Raw genomic sequence first — 19,448 nt, 5'->3', positions numbered from 1 at the left:
TCAGTTAACTATCTTAGTTTTTTTTTTTTTAAAAATACGGAGTTCATTTTACCCTTTCCAAGTTTGTACTTTTATTATTTGTAAAATGTGTATCCTCCTCTCATTCTCTGTTCACGATCAAGAGTCCCCCTCTTGCGGTAATCTATGGTACTGCATGTTTTACTGCCGCGTCAGTTCCAACTTTGGAGCCAAGTTAGTAAATGACAACTCCACCCTAAATCCCAGCATGAATCGTGCGTCGTTGTGCTGCATTCTACCGGCGGATTCGGCCATCTCTCTTGAAGCGCTTTATGTCACCTGAAAGTCAAAAGTTGAAGAGAGACTAAAATTCAACTGGTGAAGAAAAACTGGAAATGATGAAGAAGGACTGAGAAGGCAAAGAAATAAAACCAGCCTTGCAGATTAAGGTAAAGACTTCATGCTTTTTAATACTAGGGCCTCTTATTATATGTACATCGTTTTTTTAAAAACAACTTTAGTGTAGAGGAGCAAATGAAATACATTTAGTTATTTTATTCGGTTTGCTATTTTCTTTAAATCAAGAAACTGTGTTTTTAATATGAAAAGAAAAAACATCAGTGGAGTATGTTATCCTGTTTATGTCAAAATTGTCACAAGAGAATATCCACAGTTCAGCACTGTACCTGCAATACGTGTGTGAGAGCAGTGTCATGGATTTGGGGGCCTGTGGAAAAAAAAAAAAAAAAGAAGCGTTGTACCCCATCACTTCAATACTCCAAATTGAAAATACTGCTTTTTAGGCCACTGAGTCACAAGGCTTTTAGAATCTTTATTACTTTTGTGTGACTAGAAATTTCAGAGCATCTGATCCATCAAATCAGACAGCTGGTCTGTACAGAAGTACCCCCAGACACCTCCATTAATCATCTCATAACTTTCAACTTTTGTGAAACTATATTAAGGTCATCATCTTTTTTTGAGTGTGTGTTCACTCTCCAATGTGAAATGAAGTGTAACGGAATGATAAGCCAGTGTGTGAGTCATAGCTGTCCCTCAGAGCCAGACCCCCCCAAAACCCCTCTTGTGTTTGTCTTGTTCCCTTTCAGAGCTTAGATAAGATTGCATTGACATGAGCCAGCACAGGTTTTGAGAGGATGCTTTAAGGGTTCACATGTTGTATAAACGTTCGTAGGGACCATATTAGCGACATGTATGTTTATGTTCCCACGGTGACTTGGAAATGGAAGATTATTTACGGTTTAGTGCAAACCTGTCGTGCATTTGAACGTGCAGGTGGTGTGATTCTGCCTGATGGGCTCTCTGACCAATCACAGAGCAAACGCAACAGTCACCTTATTGCCTTTGGCATCTGTTTTCCAAATTTCCAAACGGCAGACACAAACCACTTTTTATTTCATGGTGGTCAGATGTTGTTTTTTAAAGCATGCATAAATGTTAGAGTGGGTTTGCAGTAACTCCGTTGGTATTTTTTAGGTTGAACCCATGCTTCAGCATCATTTCCACTCCCCTTGAAGAGGAATTTACCACACTGTTGTGATAAAAGGGATGAATGAGGTACGCAAGCCATGAATGCAATGCACTGTAAAAAATAAAAAGCGTCACAACCAAAGCTGAAGGAATTTGTACAAAAAAATAATCATTCCTTACTTGAGATTCGTGTTTTAAAAATCAGCAGAATGTTTTTAAATTTTTGGCACCATCCTTTTCTGTTTGTGTCAGCTATTGCTGAAGTCCTTTTAAGTTGTGAAGTGTGACTGTTGTAATTCCAGGGTCGCTCTGCAACGACCCTCCTGAGAAGGTGCCACCTCGCCCTGTCCAAGACCGACACCACCTCAGCCAGCACAGCCCTCTCGATCGATCCCGGCGATGGCGATCTCGCTCAGGCTGAGACCGAAGGGCAGTTCTTGTCAGAGTTCTCAGAATTGTTTGAGAGTGCGGATGGATCCCCATCTACTCAGGACGCCAGCCAGAATTCAGCCCAGGAACTGGTTCAGTCCGGACAGCCTGTGGATGGGAGACAAAACCTGCGGATGAAGTTCCAAGGTGCTTTCAAGAAGGGCATTTCCAACCCCATGGATCTCCTGGAATCCACTATATATGAATCAAATGTGGTTCCAGGCCCAAAGAAAGCACCTATGGACTCCCTTTTTGACTATGGCACCTACAGGAACACGAGCAACCAGAAACGACGCAGGAAGAAGCTGCCCAGAGGGTAAGCAGGCACTTTGCTAAATGACACCATCACCTTATAGAAACCATTCATTTTAAATTACAGCAACAGACCGAATACATTTTCTTTCATTGGGACACATTGCGTTGGAAAAATTTAATCTAAAAATATTCCAAGTGCTGTGGACAGAGGTGTGGCACATAAAGTGTGAGCTCACACACATACACTGTGGGCCTCTTTCAGTAATCTAACAGAGTGCATGTTGTTGGTGCCTTCCGTTGCCGTTGAGGTAATATTTGGATAACTACCTCCACCCTGCACTTTCCTTGCTCATGCACAGAGGTCTACACTACATGGGCAAAAGCACTAGAACACATAGAAAATAGCCCTGAAGTGAAAATGGAAGAACCTGTGGAGTTGGTTCCTTTCTGTGGGAATCGTTTATTCTTCCAGAAGAAAAAATAGTGAAAGTTCAATCATGTTGGACTTGCGGGAAGACCCGATTCCCAATTTGTGGTTTGCTTGATGGAGTTGTGGTCACGATTCTCAGATTCTTCTGTGCTCATGTTTGTGTATGTCAAATTGAAGCATCTTCCAGAAGATACATGACAATTGTGCTTTGTGTACCTTCATAGTAAAACCGAGACATCCAACGTGGACGGTCCGAGTGAGGACCCCCCAAAGGTTATGAAAGTATTCAACCGCTCCGTCCTCTTTGAATGCGTGTCACGTGGGGATCCTGAAGCCTTGGAGGGCCTGTTGGAGTACTTGCAAAAAAACGACAAGAGGCTGACGGATGAGGAGTTCAAAGGTAGGACCGGGAGTGTCTGCATTCTCAGGATGTGTTTAAACAGAGCTAGCAAAGGCTGGGCATTTAGCTGTCCAAGCAGAACCCATTGTAATCTCCACCTTGTTGACTTTCTGTTTCCCGTTGATCCTCTGGGTTTTTGCTGTTCTTTGACCCACATAGATTTGACCGGGAAAGGGCGCTGATGTCATAGACTTTGTCCTAGCATGGGGAGTCGCAAGAAAAGCTTCCTGTGTATGCTCAGGTCTTATAACAGGGAGCAGGGAAAAATCACAGCAAACTGTGGCCTACTGGAGGACTCAGAGACTATTTAGAAGGAGGCTAAAAATAGAGAAGACCTGACTAGATTACTTCTCTTCAATTTAACCTGTTGACTGTAAAAATAAGTGAGACAGTGTGGGGGGGCCATTGTAGACCAACGATGTGATAAACTAGTCATTTGAGGGGACTTCTACGTCATTTATTTGTTCCAATAACCTTCTTTGTTTTATTGTCATTTCCCCATTAGAGCCATCCACTGGCAAGACGTGTCTTCCTAAAGCTCTGTTGAACCTCTACAGCGGGCAGAACGACACCATCCCGCTGCTGTTGGACATAGCGGAGAAGACGGGAAGCCTGAGAGAGTTTGTCAACACACCTTTCAGGGATGTCTACTACAGAGGTACGTATGACTATGGCTCATTTTTCAATCTAAGTTGAGTTCTCCTTCCTTGTGTCAAAGCTGTTTAGAGCGAAGGGTGAGGTCCTATTGTGAGGAAAAGGAATGTACAGTGTCAGTATTTACAGTGCAAATGTGCTTGGTGACTGTTTACAGCTGTAGAAATGTTGCTCTTTTGAGTACCTGACTTTTTCCATCATCTGCACAGACTAAAAGTCACCGGGAGGTAAATGAAACTTTTTGTTTGCGTCTGGTTCAGAAAAACTGTTAAGTTTATGTGACAACGCCGAAACACTTGTTTCCATAGAAACACTTTGCAGCTCTCACTCAGCTTTGTTTGACACATCTGCCCGAAAGGTGTCCACCACTTGCCTTTGCATGATTGAAAGAGTTTGCTCACACAGCTTGAAAGTCATTTTCACAAACACTTTATTCTATTTGAATAATTCCTTGTTATAATTTTGTTTTGGTCAGGCCAGACGGCGCTCCACATTGCCATCGAGCGCCGGTGTAAGCAATATGTGGAATTACTTGTGGAGAAAGGAGCCGATGTTCACGCACAGGCCAGAGGACGTTTCTTCCAACCCAGGGACGAGGGGGGCTACTTCTACTTTGGTAACAACCTAAGTGCCTACTTTAAACTGTGCCTCTTTGTCTCTAACTGCACTCTATTAAACCTCAGATTCTTCTTTAAGTCATGAAAGACTGTAGACAAGGAGCAGTGTTGAGGAAAATGACACAGAGGTAATGATGCGCCGTGTCTGCAGCTTTACCAGTCACTTTTTTTCCACTCTGAATGCATTTCAAGCAGCTGCCAAGATGGAGAAGTACCTTGTTACATGTTCTTGGCAGAGAAAAAGTGACACTTTTTTACTACTCCCCCTTTTAAACTGGCCATTTCAGAAAGTGCTAGTGTCTTCGACTGAGTCTCCACCTTTCAGGATTTCTTGAAGGCAGTCCTGCAATGCTCTACAAACACGTGTATGTGTGTGTGTGTGTGTGTATAGCATGGCACGTGTTCAAGTTGCATCAGAAGAAAGGTGTCTGTGTTCTGTCGTGGAAGACAAACATCTGTTGAAAGGCACGATTTCACTTAGAGCAAAACACAACACTACCCTCTGTTGGTAGATGTGGCTCACTTACAAGCCGAGGTGGCAAAAGTACTGATTCAATTCCTGAACTCAGCTAAAAGTGAAAAAGTACAGCGTTTGAAATGCACCAAAAGGAAATGAACATATTTATTTATTTATCAATTATATATAATACACGTTTTTGGGAAAGGTGTAGTGCTATGGCCAACCCTATAGCCTCAGTTAATCCATCTCCAGCATTTTGTTTTTCAAAAATAGATGTATAAAGTATTTTCTCAGAATTTGAATAGAATTTGAGAAAAAGTATCTCTGTTAAGTCACTATTTTTTTATTTGACAATGAAACAAAAGAAAATAAAAAGCACCTAATGAAGAAACTGCAGTAGATGAAATATTTACAACACCTCTTTCTCATTATTATTAAAAAAAAAAAAAACAGGATGGATTAAATATTTCCATGTAGCACTGAAATCAATGTAATTTGTGGCTTCCTTGATTTTGGCCCTGTCTACTCAATATAACGGCATGTTCGCATTTGATTGTAAACGCACATTTTACTCGTCAGCCATCACAGAGGAGATGATTTCTATTTGCACGTAGCACGGTTGTCATTCCCAAATCCCAGCGTGTCCGTGCACTGTGTGAGTAATTTGCTGCGGAGCTTTGCGGCGAGGTGAACAGGAACCTGGCAGGGCTGATGCCTAATGGGATTTCGACTCACGCTAACACTCAGCGTGCATCCGTGCAAATCCATGAAGAGGAGCGTTTCTATCTGAGGTGACAAAGTAATCTGTCACCCATAGCAACGGCTCATTTTCTGCAGCTGCTTTTTGCACTCTGGCCCCATTGCAACCTTCCCTCCAACAACTGCTAATTGTGCTGTTTTCATAGCAGGGATTAGAGTCCAATCTTTGATCCATGTTTAGTATGCTTCGCAAACACATCCCGAAAGAAGCCAGCAACAGTTCCTAATTAACTCTTGCATTCATTAGCTGCTTTATCAAGCAAATTGCTGTCCTCCCCAGGGAATTGACAATTTTCCCTTCTGGCTCCCACAGGTGAGCTTCCTCTCTCACTGGCCGCATGCACCAACCAGCCAAACATTGTGCACTACCTGACCGAGAATCCCCACAAGAAGGCCGACCTGCGGCGCCAAGATTCCCGTGGCAACACGGTCCTGCACGCCCTGGTGCACATTGCGGACAACACCAAGGACAACACCCGCTTCCTCACCAAGATGTATGACCTGCTTCTGATCAAGAGCGCCAAACTGTACCCAGACTGCAGCCTGGAGAGGGTGCTCAATAATGATGGCATGTCTCCTCTTATGATGGCGGCCAAACTGGGCAAGATTGGGGTAAGATGGATGGAAAATAGCACCCAAGAACAACAATTTTACAAATTCAACTTGGGAGCTTCCCCACCCAACAATGGAATGCTCATTGCTTGCAATAAGCTGGTGACTATTTGTAAATTCCATAATTGCTCTTTTCGTACTCGCATAACTTTACAGTACTTATTTTTAGCATTGGTACAATCCAGTAAAAACAACAGAATCACTCCTCCATGTAGTTCTAATTTGAGATTGGATTTGGGTTAGGGCAGGTTTGTCAAGCTTGTTATCATTACGGGTCATATTTTATTTATGGTTGCACTCAGGAGGCCGGTTGTAATGGTGGAACAGTAAAACTACAGAAATGTATAATCGATAAAAGTGTTGAAATCACGGTTCAGTATGTAGCTCACATGTAGGTCACGGTTTATCTAACATTTTTTACAGTAAGGGGATGAAATGCAAAACAAACTGTTAAATACTTGTGTGAACAGAAACACATTTAATGACATTTAAAGCAAAGCGACAACATACGGTATTTAATCGTTCTTTTTTGGACAGTGGAACCAATAATTTGTCGTCTGTTTTCTGAAATGTAGAATGCAGACAGGTGCAACACTAAAAGTTTAAATAGTAAGAATTATTATGATATGCTATGAAAACATTAACTTTATTGTTTTGTGCCATCAGATGTGCCAATGTGAGGCTGCTTAAATGCCACTTAATGTTGCCTTGTTATTGCTCTTTTTTTCCCCATTGCCATTACAAAAGATTTACCACGTTAAATGTTCTGCCAAAAGCATTTCGCTAGCCGTGATGTCGATGAGTCAAAAACTGCGCTGCACTGCACTTGTTTGACGATATCCCAAATGGCACCCCTCATTATCACCACTTTTTTTTTTTTATATATTTGCCCACTCATTTGAATATCAAATGTTTTTGTTATCAAGTGTTTTTGATGAAGACTTGCAACATGCAATGACAACATGAAATCTTGCATGAAATCATAATAATTTTATTTCATAGGTTTTTCAACACATCATCCGACGTGAGATCAAAGATGAGGATGTCCGGCATCTGTCACGCAAGTTTAAGGACTGGGCTTATGGACCAGTGTACTCGTCCCTTTATGATCTGTCTTCATTGGACACTTGTGGAGGGGAACCATCTGTGCTTGAGATCCTTGTTTACAACAGTCGGAGTGAGGTAAAAAAATAAAACAAAAAAAAAGTTTCTTTCTAGTCCACCGTATTAAAAAGTCAGATGACAATGTCCTTTTGTCAGATCCGTCACGAGATGCTAGCAGTGGAGCCCATCAACGAACTGCTGAGGGCCAAGTGGCAGAAGTTTGCAGCTGTGACCTTTTACATCAACGTAGTTTCCTACCTCTTCACCATGATCATCTTCACTCTGGTGGCTTACTACCACCCGACACAGGGAACGGTGGGTGCTAGAAACTGTGAGAGCCAGTGAGTCAACATCAAATGCACTCACATACTATACCAGAAATGGATAACAAATAATGGAAGGGGGGCACCATTTTTAATCCGACTAAATCCTAATGTGATGTCTGACAAAAATGTCATTTTAAAAATTGGGACTGCCTACAGTGTGCGGCCTCCAGTTGCCAATCCCCGACCACTATACTGTCATAAAATCAGGTTATTTAATTCATCATGTACACTTTATGGTTAGATCTCATTATATTTTGTAGATGTACCAAATATGATATTTTGTATGCTATATTCAGATTTTATCTCCTTGAATGCTTCTAAATATTCTTCTAATCACGCCGTTTATGTTGTAGCCCCCGTATCCTTATACAACATCCAGTGACTACTTGCGGATGGCAGGAGAGGTCATCACATTAGCATCGGGAATCTTCTTTCTCCTAACCAACGTGAGTTCAAGTCAAATATTTAATGGCTGGTTGCTCACTTGCGTCTTTAATGAGTGTTTGTTGTTGCATTTATGGAAATGTATCTTCAACTCATTGCAGATTAAGGACCTCTTCTTGAAGAAGTGCCCTGGGGTGAAGTCGTTATTTATTGATGGATCCTTTCAACTGCTGTAGTAAGTCTCGCACTACCTCCCACACAGCAAGCACTCTTCCTCACATCTTGTGAATTTTCACCCGCGGCAAATTCTGCTTCCTCTTAATTGAATCGTCTAGTTTACCTCCTCCCTGCCATGTTTTCAAGTTTACATCTTTAATTAAAGCTGTGATTAAAACAAAGGGCACTGAATGTTGAACACCTTTGTACATTCCTTTGCATAGCAGTAATGTGCCAGAGTTTAGCACCGCAAGCGCTCTCCTTGACAATCTTATTTTTTTTCTTCTGTGTCCTTTCAGTTTCATCTACTCGATACTGATCATAGTCACAGCTGCTCTCTACTTGTCTGGCATTGAGGCTTATGTGTCTGTGATGGTCTTTGCTCTCGTCCTGGGCTGGATGAACACACTTTACTTTACCAGAGGCCTCAAGCTCACTGGTACCTACAGCATCATGATACAGAAGGTGCATTGATATTCATGAACCATGCAGAGAAAATGAAGTACTTATCAAACCTCAAATACGACTAATACAATTATGACGTGTTTGTGCTTGATTCCCAGATTCTTTTCAAAGACCTGTTCAGGTTTCTACTGGTGTACGTTCTCTTCATGATTGGCTATGCATCAGGTGAGACCAACATGAACCTGAAAGCTATTTGAGTTTTAGCATATTTTCTACCATAATGAAGTCATTCTTTTTTTAACATGTTTCTTGTATTGATCTTAAATATCATACACTATTGAGTATCGTTCATACAATATGAAAACAAATTGTAAATAAATAAACGTGTGTTCTAACCCTACACAGCTCTTGTATCGCTCCTCAGCGTGTGCCCTCCCCCGGGCACGGACTGCGACGGAGACTGCCCGACGTACCCCAAGTGCAGGGACCCTGACACCTTCAGTACCTTCTTACTGGACCTCTTTAAGCTGACCATTGGGATGGGAGAATTGGACATGATCCACAGTGCTCAATACCCTGCAGTTTTCCTCATTCTCTTAGTGACCTACATCATCCTCACCTTTGTGCTGCTGCTCAACATGTTGATTGCCTTGATGGGGGAGACGGTGGGCCAGGTGTCCAAGGAGAGCAAAAAAATCTGGAAGCTGCAGGTCAGTTGATTCTTACAATAAAAGTGAAAGAGTTGCACTCACACATATGTAACTTTTTCAATTATTCATGCATACTGATGTTAATTGTTTTTCTTGTGTTCTGCCCCATCTATGAGCGTCAAATAGACTCTTTTAAAGTAGCCCTTTTCTAGCTATGGAAACATATTTTGTGACATATACGGGAGTTGAAATGGACATCACATGCCTCAAAAGAATATAATATTGTCAGCAAATTTAATTTATAAAGATAATGATGAAAATGAATATATTGAACCTATTGTAACATGACATTATCAGAACTATTGTACTAAACAAAATAAGTGTTGTGAAGTACTGTAACAATTTTAACTTCCAGGTATTTCAAGGAAAAAAATATATATATCGTGTCTGTTTGCAGTGGGCAACAACCATCTTGGACATCGAACGCTCATTCCCAGTTTGTATTCGCAAGTCGTTTCGAGTTGGCGAGATGGTTACCGTAGGCAAGAACTGGGATGGAACACCTGACCGACGATTGTGCTTTAGGTACTTGACATTTCATAGTCATTTTTCAAAAAAATGTTGAATGGAAACTGTAAATAGGAAGTTTCAAAAATAAAGCTTACAAAGACCACACGTATTTTAACAGAGTGGATGAGGTGAACTGGTGCCATTGGAATCAAAACCTGGCAATAATCAATGAGGACCCGGGCAAGAATGAGACCTGTCAGGCCAATGGCCTTCAACAAAGTGTTAGAGCCTTACGGAGGGGTGAGATTCACTGCACTTCATGACTAAGAATGCACAAAAGCATGAATGCATGAATATGTATATATACGAATGTGTGTGTGTGTGTGTATATATATAAATATATACACTACCGTTCAAAAGTTTGGGGTCACAAAATTGTTTGGGTGACCCCAAACGTTTGAACGGTAGTGTAAATATTATAATAAAATATTATGAATTAAATATTATAAATTATATCTTATATTTGTATAAGATTATATATAATCTATGAATATAAGTATACATATATATTATAAGATTTTTTACACAGAAGATTATATATATAATCTATAAATAATTATCTAAATAAATATATACACTACCGTTCAAAAGTTTGGGGTCACCCAAACAATTTTGTGACCCCAAACTTTTGAACGGTAGTGTATAGTATATGTACTATGTATGTATATGAACATTCCACACCAGACTGTGATTCATTAGAGAAAAACAAATCCATTCTCTGTGTGTGCCCCCCCTCCAGACCGCTGGTCCACCGTGGTCCCACGGGCGGTGGAGTTAAGTCGGGGGCCACGACCTCGCGATCTGGTGATAGAGATGGAGCCCCTCACGTCCAACCATTGAAAGCCACAGTGGGCTAATTGTGATTCTAGTTCCAAGACAGCCGAGATGTGTGTGAAAGGAGATCACTCTGCTGGCACCCGTTAAAGTGCGCTCATTTGCACGCCTTTTATTCATGGCACCCCCATTGTAAATATTTATTGAAAGCCAGTGGCATTGGGAGTAGCCCTCATAAACTGGGCAATGGATGTGCAACATGTCAAATAACCGGCTCCTTATAGAGAAAACCCCGGAATCAAGAATGTTAACGAAGCAGTATAGCTGTAATATACGTATGTCATAAAACATCATGAAAATATTCCGTGTAATTGCATTTTACTCAGGGACTTGACACAGTCACAGTACTGCATTCCTATAATTGAGTCCTACAGAAACACAATTACTGTATCACATCTCTTACAGTGCTGACATTTTTTAAAATCTATAAATGGACAATCGCAGCAGTAAGAAACGCAGCAATAAATATTTATCTATTTTAGGATTGTTAGTGTTGCTACTGTTAAATATGATACTAGTAGTGTGTTTTTATATGGAATTGATTATATATTTTAAAACTAGTCTCAAGCCTGAGTTGCCAGCTTGGGTAGGCAGCTTATCTTGGAGTTAAACAATGCACTGTGCTCATCCCCAATACATTATTGTTGCAAAAGGCAGACATTGTTCTGCAAAAATGGGCCTGATGAGCAAGGTTACTGTTGTCATGCAAGTAGTAGACAATAGCATTACGTGCTGTGCGTTGTCTTTGAATTTCCGGAGTTATTATGTTCCTTGCAGCTGCGAGATATTTGCATAATCGAGGCGGAGGCCTTGCCTCTATTTAGTAGAGTATGTTTTATGCATTTGGCTCCTTGCCCTGTACAACATCTTGTTTTTGTGCTTCCTATTTATCTATATGCTGCATGTATGTACTGTATGGCCATATTGGAGTTATTTGAGCAGTCCAAGAGGTATCATTGGAGGTCATTTTCATTGATGCTTTACAGGTCACATTTCACTATGTTTACATTCCTGTCATAATTATTTTTTGTACAGTTGATGAGAACAATTAACAGAGAAAAGTTGATCAAATTCAGATTTGTAGCCAACACGTTATTAACACACTGCTTGAATTGAAGTATGTTTAGTTAGTAAAATGCTGTACAATAATTTCTCCCTGAAAGTAAAGAAGATGACTCGTCATTAGCATGTCTGCTTCACAGTTTTGAAATTAAATTTTTGAATCTTGGCTCTGGAAATAGATGGTTGAATAGTGACAATGATTAATTTAAATTTAAGTATTTTTTATTTTATTTTTTTTAAATAAAATACAGAATTCTCCCTAAAAAACAAAATAAAGGGTAAGCTTCCCTTTTCTATTAGTTTTTTTTTTTAATTTGAGGATTTGTGCTGTTCTCGCTCATTGCCTGCTGGTGGCAGTAGAGGTCTGAAATGCTGCACTTAGCATACTTAGCCGTCAAAATTACAGTAACACGTAAATGTAATGTAAATATGATATTCAAGTACATACGCTCAATACCATGATGACAAATAATTTCTAAAACACTTGAATACATTTCTGCCAAACCACGACTGACCTCACTAACACCCGGCCGGTAATTACGGCTTTTGCCTTTTTAATGAAAACACGCTGGGAACCATTTATGCAATACTTCAGTGCTTTTTACCTTTATTTTTTATTCCTCACCTTTCCTCCCCTTTTTTGTTCTCATTCTTCCTTTTTTAAACATGCTACAAAGATGATTCTCACTCAGATAAGTAAGGGCACAACCTGGAGCACTCAACCCCCTCGCACTTGCTCTCATCTCTCTCTAAGGCCAGCAGTGCTGAAGGACATGCAGGGAATCTCTTGCCACCTCAGAAGAGAAGAGGCTAATCCTCTTTGCCCCAACTTTAACTGGGCCACTAATCCTGCAGGTTTATCTAAGCAGCAAGCACCTAGTGCTGCTGACAAGTTGGCCTGCCCTCCTCTCTGCAGCCCCTTAAGTAGGCCAGGCCTCGGTCCTGCAAGTATCACTGTCAGCAACTCTGGAGATGCACGCTTGCAGAGAAAATGCGTGTGGTTAACAAAATACGTGTGCTCACCGCGACACAAATGTGTGTCGACCAATAGGTTAGAATCAGGCTCGCTCTGCGGTAGACTCTCAAACTGCAAATGAGGGAAAGCTGATGTAAGCTCAGCAACTGGAAGCACAGAATGTTCAGCCATTGTCCAGCTAGTTAAGCTTTAAGGTGTTTAGGCTGATAAGTAGCACACAGATTCTTTGCTGGGATTCAGCCAACTCGTTTATGCACGGCACGATGTTGCTGACCGACTTGCTCGTGCAGTGCAATTTCCACTGTCTGAGCAGCGCTAAACTCAAGAAGGAGGCAACCCCCAGGGCAGCCGTAGGTTTCATTTTCTCTTTGCTGAAATAATTGCGTGAAATACTTCCCATGATCCCCAGTGAAATATTACACCAAGGTGCGGAATTTCTAAATTGAATGAGCAATCACTGGGAGCACTGGGAGACGATGAGCCGCAGACATATTGCTTGCGTAGCCTGTGAGATGACCTTTCAGTTCATCAGAGATGAAACGAGGTCACTGAACCCAAAATGATTCAGGGTGCCTAAAATGACAGGCGAGGGCACGGTGGCGTCACGGCGTCAGTCTGCTGCCGGGCCTCCATGGGTATTTCTCATGATTTATTGCTAAATTGCCAGGGAGTCAATGTGGCGTGCAGGTGAATGAGTTTTGCTAATAAGAGACGCATTTCTGCTCCACGGAGCTCTTTTTCTGTTCGAGTGAGCGTGTATGAAATCAGTGTGCAGTCTCCCAGTAACGCACGCTCTGGCGGAGGAGGCGGCCTCATCAGTCTCCAGCTTATCTGATGTTTTTAGGTGGGTGGAGAGCTTGCGAGTGAGGCGACAAAACTAAGAGGGAAAAACATTAATATCGATAGTTCTTGAAGTTAGCCGTGTAGTTTCAACAGGAAGTGTTGTTACAACAAATATTGTCACCATGAATACCAAACGAATATGCAAATGTTTGTTAACTAAGTGCATCTTAATTATTGTATTTTGTGGGTCTTGTTTGTCCTAACCCTAACCCCTAACACTCAAACCCTAACCCTAATTGTAACCCCCTAAACCCAAATCCTAACCCCCCAACCCTAACCCCTAATCCTTAACCCCTAAATCCTAACCCCCAAACCCTAACCCCTAATCCTTAACCCCTAATCACTAGCACCGAAACCATAACCCCTAACCCTAACCTTGACTTTGATTGACAGCATTACAAATGTACGAATTTGCCACTGTTAATTATTGTGGATGTAATTCGGGGGGAGTGTAGAAATGTGCTGCATGATGAAGGGAGCTGTTTTGAATCTCACCCTACTGAGAATATTTTTTAAGGATAATAATAGTAATAATAATAATTAAATTAAGAATAAATAATAATAGTAATAATAATAATAAGGCAAAGATGTCCTGATCAGAAATCTAAATTATGCTCATTACCAATTTACTTTTAATGACAAATATTTTTATTAATATCTCTATGATAACGTCTTACACCACTATCTAAATAATCACTGGGTTAGGTGTACCTGAACCTGTACCTTCTTTTAAAAAAAAAAACTTGCATTAGGAGAAATCAGGTTTGTTCCTGTTTCATACTGATGGATTTTGTTATGCTTTGTAAGAGATGAGATTTTAAGAATTGCAATAATCTTCCTTCGAAGCGACTTTAGCTTGACCACTTAGGCCAGATGCATGCAAAGAGACTTAGCTTTTCTTGGCCTCGGTGCTTACAACACTGTCATCAAATCCTCGTGCAAAGAGTATGATTATGCCTGCGGTCTTATACTGATCATTTAATATGGGCTAAACATAAAAAGCATGTCCATATGGTGTTAAACCTTCCAGCCAGGGACATGCGGCCTCCCCTGCCATCATGAAAAGGGGAAAAACAAATTCAATCCACGCCGATCAGAGTAGGCCAGCCGCGGTGAACCGCTGCCTTTCTCCTCAGGGTTCAAGAGCACTGGAGCCAGCCCTGACTAAGCAGTGCCTCCCCAGTGGTCTCCTCCCGGTTGTACCTACAAAAAAAAAAGCTTCTTTCTTCTTGCGCAATCTTCTTTGTCCCATGTCAACGCACGACCTAAGGACATGCTGGATCCATTCCTCCAACTTTGCTGTGCTTCCTACATTGCGAGGCTCCAGGGAAGTCAAACAAAGTACCTAGAGGGAACTCACCTGTATTGCAATACCTGTGGAGGGAATGGGTGAAAAAGAAACCCTACTCTACATCGCCTAGGTCCCGGTGCATCCTCGGCCTAGTCACCTAAGCTGGACTAGGGGATGTGAATATTAGGGGTAAGAATTTGGCACCTGTACCAAGTCTCCATTTAGAGTCCAATATTAACGTGTGTGGTGCAATGTGCTGTTGCATGAGCGAGGCTAACCCTCATAGAAGACTGAGCCTCGATTAAGGTCCTTCCGCTCTGGACCACCACACCCTGCGTGCTTTGTTCCTAGAGTCGGAACTCAGGGGGGCCGCGTACTTACCCCCTGAGTCGCCTTGACCCTTCGTTAACACCGCTAGGTATCCAGGTCAAGCCACTCAGGGCAGAAGAGCTGGGGTTCAATCCACACCGATCAGAGTGAGAACCAGCTGCGGTGAACCGCTGCCTTTCTCCTCTGATCAGGGTCCAAGAGCACTGGAGCCAGCCCTGACTAAGCAGTGCCTCCCCAGTGCTCTCCTCTCAGTTGTACCTACAAAAAAAAAAAGCTTCTTTCTTCTTGAGCAATTTTCTTTGTCGCATGTCAACGCACGACCTAAGGACATGCTGGATCCATTCCTCCAACTTTGCTGTGCTTCCTACATCGCAAGGCTCCAGAGAAGTCAAACAAAGTACCTAGAGGGAACTCACCTGTATTGCAATACCTGTGGAGGGAATGGGTGAAAAAGAAACCCTACTCTACATCGCCTAGCTCCCGGTGCATCCTCGGCCTAGTCACCTAAGTTGGACTAGGGGATGTGAATATTAGGGGTAAGAATTTGGAACCTGTTCCAAGTCTCCATTTAGAGTCCAATATTAACGTGTGTGGTGCAATGTGCTGTTGCATGAGCGAGGCTAACCCTCATAGAAGACTGAGCCTCGATTAAGGTCCTTCCGCTCTGGACCACCACACCCTGCGTGCTTTGTTCCTAGAGTCGGAACTCAGGGGGGCCGCATACTTACCCCCTGAGTTGCCTTGACCCTTCGTTAACACCGCTAGGTATCCAGGTCAAGCCACTCAGGGCAGAAGAGCTGGGGTTCAATCCACACCGATCGGAGTGAGAACCAGCTGCGGTGAACCGCTGCCTTTCTCCTCTGATCAGGGTCCAAGAGCACTGGAGCCAGCCCTGACTAAGCAGTGCCTCCCCAGTGCTCTCCTCTCAGTTGTACCTACAAAAAAAAGCTTTTCTTCTTGCGCAATCTTCTTTGTCCCATGACAACGCACAACCTAAGGACATGCTGGATCCATTCCTCCAACTTTGCTGTGCTTCCTACATCGCAAGGCTCCAGGGAAGTCAAACAAAGTACCTAGAGGGAACTCACCTGTATTGCAATACCTGTGGAGGGAATGGCTGAAAAAGAAACCCTACTCTACATCGCCTAGGTCCCGGTGCATCCTCGGCCTAGTCACCTAAGTTGGACTAGGGGATGTGAATATTAGGGGTAAGAATTTGGAACCTGTTCCAAGTCTCCATTTAGAGTCCAATATTAACGTGTGTGGTGCAATGTGCTGTTGCATGAGCGAGGCTAACCCTCATAGAAGACTGAGCCTCGATTAAGGTCCTTCCGCTCTGGACCACCACACCCTGCGTGCATTGTTCCTAGAGTCGGAACTCAGGGGGGCCGCATACTTACCCCCTGAGTCGCCTTGACCCTTCGTTAACACCGCTAGGTATCCAGGTCAAGCCACTCAGGGCAGAAGAGCTGGGGTTCAATCCACACCGATCAGAGTGAGAACCAGCTGCGGTGAACCGCTGCCTTTCTCCTCTGATCAGGGTCCAAGAGCACTGGAGCCAGCCCTGACTAAGCAGTGCCTCCCCAGTGCTCTCCTCTCAGTTGTACCTACAAAAAAAAGCTTTTCTTCTTGCGCAATCTTCTTTGTCCCATGACAACGCTCAACCTAAGGACATGCTGGATCCATTCCTCCAACTTTGCTGTGCTTCCTACATCGCAAGGCTCCAGGGAAGTCAAACAAAGTACCTAGAGGGAACTCACCTGTATTGCAATACCTGTGGAGGGAATGGCTGAAAAAGAAACCCTACTCTACATCGCCTAGGTCCCGGTGCATCCTCGGCCTAGTCACCTAAGTTGGACTAGGGGATGTGAATATTAGGGGTAAGAATTTGGAACCTGTTCCAAGTCTCCATTTAGAGTCCAATATTAACGTGTGTGGTGCAATGTGCTGTTGCATGAGCGAGGCTAACCCTCATAGAAGACTGAGCCTCGATTAAGGTCCTTCCGCTCTGGACCACCACACCCTGCGTGCATTGTTCCTAGAGTCGGAACTCAGGGGGGCCGCATACTTACCCCCTGAGTCGCCTTGACCCTTCGTTAACACCGCTAGGTATCCAGGTCAAGCCACTCAGGGCAGAAGAGCTGGGGTTCAATCCACACCGATCAGAGTGAGAACCAGCTGCGGTGAACCGCTGCCTTTCTCCTCTGATCAGGGTCCAAGAGCACTGGAGCCAGCCCTGACTAAGCAGTGCCTCCCCAGTGCTCTCCTCTCAGTTGTACCTACAAAAAAAAAGCTTCTTTCTTCTTGCGCAATCTTCTTTGTCCAATGACAACGCACGACCTAAGGACATGCTGGATCCATTCCTCCAACTTTGCTGTGCTTCCTACATCGCAAGGCTCCAGGGAAGTCAAACAAAGTACCTAGAGGGAACTCACCTGTATTGCAATACCTGTGGAGGGAATGGCTGAAAAAGAAACCCTACTCTACATCGCCTAGGTCCCGGTGCATCCTCGGCCTAGTCACCTAAGTTGGACTAGGGGATGTGAATATTAGGGGTAAGAAATTGGAACCTGTTCCAAGTCTCCATTTAGAGTCCAATATTAACGTGTGTGGTGCAATGTGCTGTTGCTTGAGCGAGGCTAACCCTCATAGAAGACTGAGCCTCGATTAAGGTCCTTACGCTCTGGACCACCACACCCTGCGTGCATTGTTCCTAGAGTCGGAACTCAGGGGGGCCGCATACTTACCCCCTGAGTCGCCTTGACCCTTCGTTAACACCGCTAGGTATCCAGGTCAAGCCACTCAGGGCAGAAGAGCTGGGGATCAATCCTCCCCAATCAGAGTAGGCCAGCTGCGGTGAACCGCTGCCTTTCTCCTCTGATCAGGGTTCAAGAGCACTGGAGCCCCTGAGCACTTACACCCCGAGTCACCTTGACCCTTCGTTAACACCGCTAGGTATCCAGGTCAAGCCACTCAAGGCAGAAGAGCTCAGGATCAATCCACCCTGATCAGAGTGAGACCCAGCCTACAAAAGTATGCTCCTTTCTTCTTGAGCAATCTCCTTTGTCCCATTACAACGCACGACCTAAGGAGATGCTGGATTTATTCCTTCCACTTCCCTGTGCTTCATACACCGCAAGGCCCCAGGGAAGGCCAACCTGTTGTTGTTGTTGCCAGAGGGTCACTATTTCAGAAGGTTCCTACACTCTGGGTTCCCATTCATTCAAGGTTCCTGGTGCCTCCCTCTTGTGGGTCCCTTGTGCACTACCTCTCGTTCTGCGGCAGTTACTCCAGGTAATTTGGATATACTTTCGAGCGGCCCTTCTTGTGTCTTCAAATATGGCTGCGTCCTTTGTCCCTGTTGAGTACAAAAGTTGCTTATCCATTTCATACCATTCACTATCTTACTTTTTTTTTTTTTTTTTTTATCCCCTACACTTTTGATCTCATTGATTTTAATGTTCAGCTGTCAATTTTATTTCGTCAATTACTGTTTATTGGTATTGTACTTCTATTTTAATTCAAACATCTAACTATCACATTTCATTTTATTACTGTACTTTAGTTTTGACATCTGGGGATTCCATCGGCAGGGTGTCCCATTTGCTGTGATCTCTTAGGATCACTGTAATCTCCACAGCATCTTTTAAAGGTTTCCGCTCTTACCTGAAGGTCCTTATTTTGGGTCACGGTACCATGATTTTTCTAAAATAGAAATTAGGGTTAACCAAAATGTTGGGGAACGCTGCTCTAGTGTGGCTTATTCATTATTTAATTTGAACTATTTTAATTAAAATCTCATATCAGCAGTCTTCACACATAAAACCACTCAATAAAACACATGGAATCAAAAACTTGTTTTCGATCGTGCGTACCACTCCGTTCCGAAGTCCCGCTGTCCGAATCAAACCTTTTAACTCCGGAGTTGCTCTTCCTTTCCTCCTGCTTCGACCGAAAATCCAAAGTTGAAAATCGTTTGGATATGCAATCCTCCATTGTAAAACGAAATGTAAAAACGGGGCAAAACCCCCCGAATGTAAAACAGAATAAATGGACGACTGCTCCTCAATTGCTCGTGTAAATTTGAACTGGCGATCTCTTATTCTACAGGTAGGCGGATGAAGCATCCCGGGATCACTAGCGCCCCCTGCCATAAGGCTGGAGAACCTTTTTTCGTAGTCTCTTTTCAAAGCCGTTTTGTTCATCTTAAGAAATACGACGTTACAGACAGATGACAAAAAACACTAGATATTCAATACATCAGCTTAACTACGGAAATTTGTTAATATAGCCACACTGTTTGAACACTTAAACAGCGACATAAAGACAGAGAGCAGTTCTGTCTAACTGCATAGCCTGTCAACATAGGCAGCCGTGTGATAACGCAATCCT

At 43.0% G+C, this 19,448-nt stretch overlaps 1 protein-coding gene across 1 annotated transcript; it reads left to right on the top strand.

The window, feature by feature from the left end:
- Window positions 1-226: 226 nt before the first annotated feature.
- trpv4 (transient receptor potential cation channel, subfamily V, member 4) lies at window positions 227-11,796 on the top strand. Its single transcript, XM_037258254.1, has 17 exons — window positions 227-407; window positions 1,456-1,536; window positions 1,752-2,194; window positions 2,788-2,963; window positions 3,469-3,621; window positions 4,093-4,233; window positions 5,767-6,065; window positions 7,068-7,247; window positions 7,326-7,484; window positions 7,849-7,941; window positions 8,041-8,114; window positions 8,395-8,560; window positions 8,659-8,725; window positions 8,906-9,210; window positions 9,608-9,735; window positions 9,839-9,960; window positions 10,460-11,796. The coding sequence occupies exons 2-17, from the start codon at window positions 1,528-1,530 to the stop codon at window positions 10,558-10,560; spliced, it is 2,616 nt and encodes an 871-aa protein (XP_037114149.1). The 5' UTR covers window positions 227-407; window positions 1,456-1,527; the 3' UTR covers window positions 10,561-11,796.
- Window positions 11,797-19,448: the final 7,652 nt, after the last annotated feature.

This window comes from Syngnathus acus, chromosome 9, assembly GCF_901709675.1.
Source record: "Syngnathus acus chromosome 9, fSynAcu1.2, whole genome shotgun sequence".
NCBI classification, from domain to species: domain Eukaryota; kingdom Metazoa; phylum Chordata; class Actinopteri; order Syngnathiformes; family Syngnathidae; genus Syngnathus; species Syngnathus acus.
The sequence above is the reverse complement of the archived record's forward strand: the minus strand, read 5'-3'. Positions and strand labels throughout refer to the sequence as shown.

Excerpts from the sequence above, each read along its gene's own strand:
- trpv4 (XM_037258254.1), top strand. Across the intron at positions 8,726-8,905 it reads CATGATTGGCTATGCATCAG|CTCTTGTATCGCTCCTCAGC; the intron begins GTGAGACCAACA and ends AACCCTACACAG. Across the intron at positions 9,961-10,459 it reads TGTTAGAGCCTTACGGAGGG|ACCGCTGGTCCACCGTGGTC; the intron begins GTGAGATTCACT and ends CCCCCCCTCCAG.